Source organism: Canis lupus, chromosome 16 (assembly GCF_003254725.2).
Source record: "Canis lupus dingo isolate Sandy chromosome 16, ASM325472v2, whole genome shotgun sequence".
In the NCBI taxonomy this organism is placed as follows: domain Eukaryota; kingdom Metazoa; phylum Chordata; class Mammalia; order Carnivora; family Canidae; genus Canis; species Canis lupus.
In genome coordinates this window covers 55,798,300-55,804,886 of record NC_064258.1, presented here as the reverse complement: position 1 = coordinate 55,804,886, position 6,587 = coordinate 55,798,300, and the positions used below count along the sequence as shown (strand labels likewise).

The window sequence follows — 6,587 nt, the reverse complement described above, 5'->3', positions numbered from 1 at the left end:
AGGTACAAGACCAGGCACCAGCATGGCCAGGTGCTGGTGAGGACCCTCTTCTGGGCTGCAGACGGCTGACTGTTCACTGTGTTCTCCCTTGGAGGATGGGGCAGGGAACTCTCTGGAGCTCCTTTTATAAGGGTGTTAGCCTCATTCACGAGGACTCCACTCTATTAACCTAATCACATTCCAAAGCCTCACCTCCAAATACCATCAGCATGGGGATTAGGTTTCAACATGAATGTTGGGGGGTCACAAACATTCAAACCATGGCATATGTGATCTTGTCTGGTTACAGTTCAAATAGCTAACCAACTCTCTTAAGGCCACGTAGTGCTGTAATGGCCAAGAGCCACCCTGTTCACACCTTACTGTGGAGAGTGCAGACGCCTTTGAGTGGGTGAATTCTAGGGGCAGGAGGGTGATAAGTTCCAGGGTTGGGTGGCTGCTCAAGGAAGAGGCAGGATCAGGAGAGGTGTCATCAGGGGGCACCTGGACAGGGCTCCATGGCAAGAAGGGCTTCCCAGAGATGGTAGCATGAGGCATCCACCCTAAGGGGGAAGGGAACTCTCAGGGGAGTGGTGCATCAGAGAGGGGCTCATATGTCTACATGATACCTCTCAGCAGCAAGGTGAGGAGTCCAGGGATCACAGCCCTCAGGAAGGCAGCGGCAATTTGCAGTGTTACAGCTATGGGATTTGTCATATCTGTGTTGCCAGATGTTGGGGGAATTTTTGTGCCGTGTGCAAAGCAGATAGGCTTAAATGGCTAGGAAGATACTTATTTGCATCATACTCGAAGCAATCATGTATGGAAGAATCTGAGTTTGGAGCAGGGAGCTTTGAGCTACAGCAGTAATCACTACACAGAGGCATCTTTGGCCCATTGATGTGGCCCCATGACAAGGACCAACACTTTAATTTGAGAGTTTCAGAGTCCTCTTATTTTTCTAAGGCCAGAAGTTCACTGCAGGTCAGGATCAGCTCCACAATGTGCAGGACCTAGTGCATCATAAAAATGCAAAGGCCCATGTTGAAAAAGCAGGAAAAAGGTGCCATTAAAGGCACCTGTTCTTCAATCTGACATAGAAATTTTTCTTTGCTATTTAATATAACAATTCTTCAGGCACAAGGATACATGCAGGACACTTGCAGACTTACCCAGGTGCCTGCGGATCCCCACACTGCCACTGCACATCTGTGTGTGGTTCACCACGTCTGCTGGGTTGCCCCCTCCTGCCAGATGCTGAGGGACTGGCATCCCATGCTGCAGAGAGAGCCAAGCCGGGTGTGTTTCCTCCAGGAGCCTGCCACTCTCACCCATGGTGACCGGGAAGCTCTTCAAGGATATCTCAACACCTGTGCTGGGATGCAGTCAGTATTGAGTTGGGGCTTGGGGAAAGGCCTGTTCCTGCCAAGTTGCCCACCTACACCATGGCACGCTTATCCCAGGGAGGGGTTAATGGTATGCTAGGCCCTGAGATACCTCAACCCCATCTCTAGGTACATCTGCACTTAGTCCAAGCCAACAGTCTGGTAGCCACTTTATATTCATTTCAGTGAGTCTTTTAGATATCCTATAAAGTACATACCTTTATTACATCCCCATTTAAAGATTTAGAAACAAGTTCAACAAACTAAACAACCGAGGTCACATACTTGCTAAACCAATCTGACTTTAGTCTACGTGGCTCAGTGCCCCCATCTTGCCTTCCCAAAATGAAGAGCAGATGCTTGAGTAAGCAGAGGCAATAGGATGGGACTCATTTGAGGGTACCGGGATATAAATGTTAATTTTGATACCCAGGTTCTTGATGAATTAAAACGATGTGGTAATTATGCCTTCGTGCTGCCAGGTGACAGTGGTACAGGCTCAGGGATGCAGAGCTCCTTTGGTGAAATGACTGCCACCCCTTTCCCTTTGCTCCTGGGGACATTCACAGGGAGCACAAAGGAAAGCCAGAGAAGGAAAGTGCCTGCTTCTGGGCTCTTCTTACAGGGCAATCCCTGTGTTCCAAGCATGTCCCAATCATCATCACTCGAACTGGACACAAACCTGAGGCTGACAGAAGGAACTGTGTTGTCTCTCAGTAACCATAGTTGCTCCTTATTCTTTGGGAGAGAAAACTGAATTGTGAGAGAGAAGGGGAGTAGCAGGCTCCTACTTGCTGGGCCAGGAGGATCAGTGGGAGGCGCCTGCTTTTCTAGCTCCTGCCTCGTGTTCCTTGCACTCCCCCAGCCAGAACTCTCCGAAGATAAGGCTTTATGGATACCATCACATCGGGCCTTGATCCTGGGAAATGGAGCATATAAATGTGCTTTCTTTACTGATTCACTTCACTGACCAAGAACATTCCCCATTTCTCGCAAATATAAGTGAGCCTTCTGTCCTCTCAGAGACCCCAAACCTCTGCTCTGAAGAGGCTTCCCTCAGAGATGACCCTGAGCAGAAAGATGTCTTGTTTTTTCTTTGCCTTTTTCTTCATTTTGGCTCAATTTTTATCAGGTAATCGCCAATGGATGGAATGGTGAAGAGGCAGATGGTCAAGCCGCCGGCTCTTCTGTGGACCATCCTAAGACTGACAGGAATGGTCGGCTCCCCATTGAGCTTCTCATGGGATTTTCTTGAATCTGCGGTGGCATTTTCTAAGCAAACTGCTATTCCCTCCCCCTTCCCTCTTTTGTAAACCTCCCTCCTGGTTCCTGGGAGTGCTGGCCTTCAGAAATAGGATAAAGAAGCAGCCTCTGTGCTCTGCTGTCCCTCGACAGCAGATGGGGGGAGCTGGGAATACTGTTTTACACAGTGTTATTTCCTGCACTGATTTTAATATCCAAAATGTGATGATTTAAATTTAGGGTGCCAAGCAGGACTTGAATATTCCCAGCCATTTCCAGGAGGTAAGTTGAATCCCTCACCTATAATTTCTACCTTTAGGACCCCTAGCTGTTCAGCTTCCTCTGACCTCCAGAGACAAGGAGGGATGGAAATGACAGTGAGAATAGAGTTGCCTGAAATCCCAGATTTCTGCCTCTGCCTTCTCTTCCTCTTGTAGCCAGCATCATACCTGCTTTGCCATTTTATAGAGAAATCTCTTTGTTACTGGAATGGAATTTTGTCCATAGAGATTTGGAGCTGGTCTCATTAGCTCAGGGTGCTAACTAAAGCAGGTTTAGAGGATCAAGCTTGTACCAGCTAATGAGCAATGTTTGGGGAACATGCTCATCCATCTCCTACCGGCTCTGCTCCCAAACCCAATAAAATGCATCCCAATCTCTGCTATTGGTCTAAGAAGGATCAAATAAAGGGAGATCTCATTACCATTATGGAAGATCTGTCCACGATGAAGAGCCCCCCAATCTCTCTCTGTGCTCTCATCTTCTACAGGAAGAACATTAACAACTACAAAATAACTAATGGGCTACATAGTGTTTGGTGAAATAGACTCACCTAAATTACTCCATGTGATCACTAGAATAGTTAACAGTGTAGACAAGCATTTCTAGAATGTCTATATGACAAATGAGAAAGCGGAATACAAGCAGTTTACTGAGGACACACCACCACTGCCAGGCCCAAACCAGAACTAAACCTAACTTCACCTCTACTTTCAAGGATCTTTTAAAACCAAAAGGTAGCCCTTCCACCTTCATCTTGTAACATTTGCAGAACTATCAGGTGTGCATTTTTATGGTTCTGTCGTATACATGACACCTCATCCCCCTGTGCTTACTTTGACTCATGCAAGGGCCTTAACCACGTGGAGAACAGAGATGGGGCTTATCCCTCCTTCAACGATACCTCTTCCCCAACTCCATCCTGAAAAAAGCAAAGCTCTTTGAAAAGCTGGGGCTGGTTCTTAAAAACACTCTTTACAATTGTACAAACCACCCCCACCCTCATTCTTTTGTGGCTGTTAAACTTCTCCTCATTTTCAGGGAGTCCCTGGAAAGGTGTATAAGCTACTATTTCTTGAACTAGGTGAGTTTGCTGTTTGTGAGCCGTGCTGGCTTGGCCGGGGCAAATGCAGGAGGATATGCACCGAGGATGAGAAGGTTGTTGGAAATTGCAAGATGAACTTTTTCTGTTGCCGACGGAGGATCAGGTGAACCAGACCAGCCCTCCCCTGGCCTTCAAAGTGGGACTTGGTATTCAAGGGAGGACAAGAGAAGTCGTGTGCCTTACCCAGGTCACACTGTGAGTGAGTCTCAGAATCATTCTCCTGTCTTTCTCCCTTGGTTTTGTTTCTTTGCTTATTTTTTAAGATAATCCTTAAAAAAATCTAGGTCCAAGTGGGCATCGAGTAGCCTAATTGGATACCACTACTATGTATTTGTAGAGTCTCTTGTAATTTATAAATCTTTCCTCCATATTTTCCTCATATGACTCAAGATCGACTTATGATTTCATTATCTCCATTTATATTTGAAGAAACTGAGACCCAGAGAAGCTTTCATTTCTTCAAGGTCATAGCCTGGAAGCTGGAAATGGATGTGCACACCCCTGTCCTGTTCTGTGTATCTATCTTTGTATAATAATTTAAACCAAATAGATAAACAGAAATGACATCTGCATCTGTGTTTTTGGAATTACAATTCTATACCATACAAGAAATTATTCATGTTATTTCTGGGTATATCAATAAGCGATCAGTCATTGATTCTAATATTTACACTGTGTTTTTAAGCAACTCATACCTACTCAGTTAATGCCCATGGCCCCAACTTTGTACTTCTTGCCAATAAATTAAGATGTTAGAGGTCGAATTAAAATGCTCAGCATGGATTGTGCATGTATGATTGACTATCTATAGCTTCTGTTTATGAAATAAAATTTGTAGCTTCATATAACAAGAGTGAAAATTATTCATCTTACAGCAGCTACTCAAATTTGATCACTCAGTTTTCACATATGATTTTAATTTCACATAATGATTTTGCTTTACATTTGAGCTACCATTGTACCATTTTGCACAGATACATTCCCTGTCCTTTCTCTGCTTTGCTCTGTGTAACTGGCACAATTATCGGCAAATTATGTTCCTTTTTTTTCTTTTTTTGCAAACTATGTTCTTCAAGCCTCTTGGCTTATGGTTGATTTCAGTTGATGCAAGTGTGTGGTGGCAAAAGGGTAGATGGGAAGAAGGGAGAGCCGCAGATTTCTCTCCCACACTCTCTGCTCCAGCAGTGGCTTATCTCCCATAGCAAAGCCCCTGCTTCTATGTCCTTGCTTCTCCCTCAGCCTTGATGCTGCAGGCACAGCTCCTGCCAGCCAGTCCTAGTCTCTGGGCTCACACTACAGACTCCTGCTTTTCCCCCTGCCATCGGGCAGTGGGGACCTCCAGCTAGGACTAACATGGGGGCCGCCTCACTGCTCCCTTTTTGCATGTTCAGCTTTGCCAACACTTTATCACTTCCTCTGCATTTAAATCTTCTCCATCAAACTACCTGGTGTGGGAGCCGTTTTCATGCTTGGAGTCTGACTGATAGGGCTTTTCCCTTGGTCTTACTGTCAGATCTATTTACATTTGCTCAATTGTTCTCCAAAAGGATCTGAGTGATCACCTCTGCCAACCCCGACTGCTTCCCTCATTTTTGCAGGAATTAACTCAGGGAAGTGGGCAATGGGGCAACATAAGAATCTACAGTTGAATGATCCTCTGTCGGTGGGTACTCCTCCCCAGCTCTTCACAGCAAGAGCACTGTGGATGGTTTAGAGAGGACCATGAGACCAGATATTCCCTACTCATTCCAAACACTACACTCCTTGATCACCCAAATTGAAAACACTTTGGACTCTAACTGGTGTCTCTTTTATGGAAGGATTCATGCGTATGTCTCAGTCATACAGAGAAGTGGACCATTGGCTGGGCCCTGATATTTCCTTACTAATAACATCCCATAGATGTACAGCATCTATGTATAGCATCCCATCGATGCTCACCTACTCATCAATCACCCCTCTCTATTTCTCTTGCTCTCCCCTCTTTTCTTCACTTGGCTTCTTTCTAGGACTTTTTTTTTATCCATCCCCCTTCTTCCTGAGACAAGCAATCCTCCTTATAAAATAATAAAATCTCAACCCATAGCAATTTCTTATTAAAATCAGCACTTTCTGGGGTCAAGTGGCTGCCCGTGGCTTCCTCAGATAAATTTCTGTTAATTTCCATAGTAATTCGTGGAGATCTCTGGATGTCAGTCTTCTGCATTTTCTGAAGAAGAAAGTCTTCTATATGGTGGATGGGTCAGAGGGAAATGGTCAGGAAGAGACACTGGTTTTCCCCTGAAGTATCTCCACTCTAGTCTACATAATGCTCCTGCTTAGCATGACTTTACCTCCATTAAGTTTGAAATTGTGGCTCTGGTCTTACTATGCTCACCATGTATTGTCCCTTCTTGATGCGGGGTCCATTTCAAAACCCCCTCACAATAATGGAAAGGGAATGGCAGAGTCTGTAGAACAAGATTGATCAGTTTGTTCTGAATTCCCAAATGTCAGAGGACAAAACATTAAGAATCATCTTCTCTCATATTCCCAACTGAAGTACTGAACCCCAGGGATAGGAATAGCAAAGAAGTTGACCACAAAATGTGCTCTGA

The 6,587-nt window shown here is 45.1% G+C and overlaps 1 protein-coding gene across 2 annotated transcripts; it reads left to right on the top strand.

Moving 5' to 3' along the window:
* Nucleotides 1-2,263: 2,263 nt before the first annotated feature.
* On the top strand, nt 2,264-4,803 carry LOC112656366 (beta-defensin 105A-like). 2 transcript variants are annotated; one of them, XM_025441659.3, is made up of 4 exons: nt 2,264-2,496; nt 2,847-2,888; nt 3,970-4,093; nt 4,381-4,803. In XM_025441659.3, the coding sequence occupies exons 1-4, from the start codon at nt 2,427-2,429 to the stop codon at nt 4,415-4,417; spliced, it is 273 nt and encodes a 90-aa protein (XP_025297444.3). In that variant the 5' UTR covers nt 2,264-2,426; the 3' UTR covers nt 4,418-4,803. The 2 variants fall into 2 exon arrangements, 1 of the variants encoding a protein (XP_025297444.3); XR_003134289.3 differs by having other exon boundaries at nt 2,281-2,496; nt 3,970-4,185; nt 4,381-4,800.
* The last annotated feature ends 1,784 nt before the right edge of the window (nt 4,804-6,587 follow it).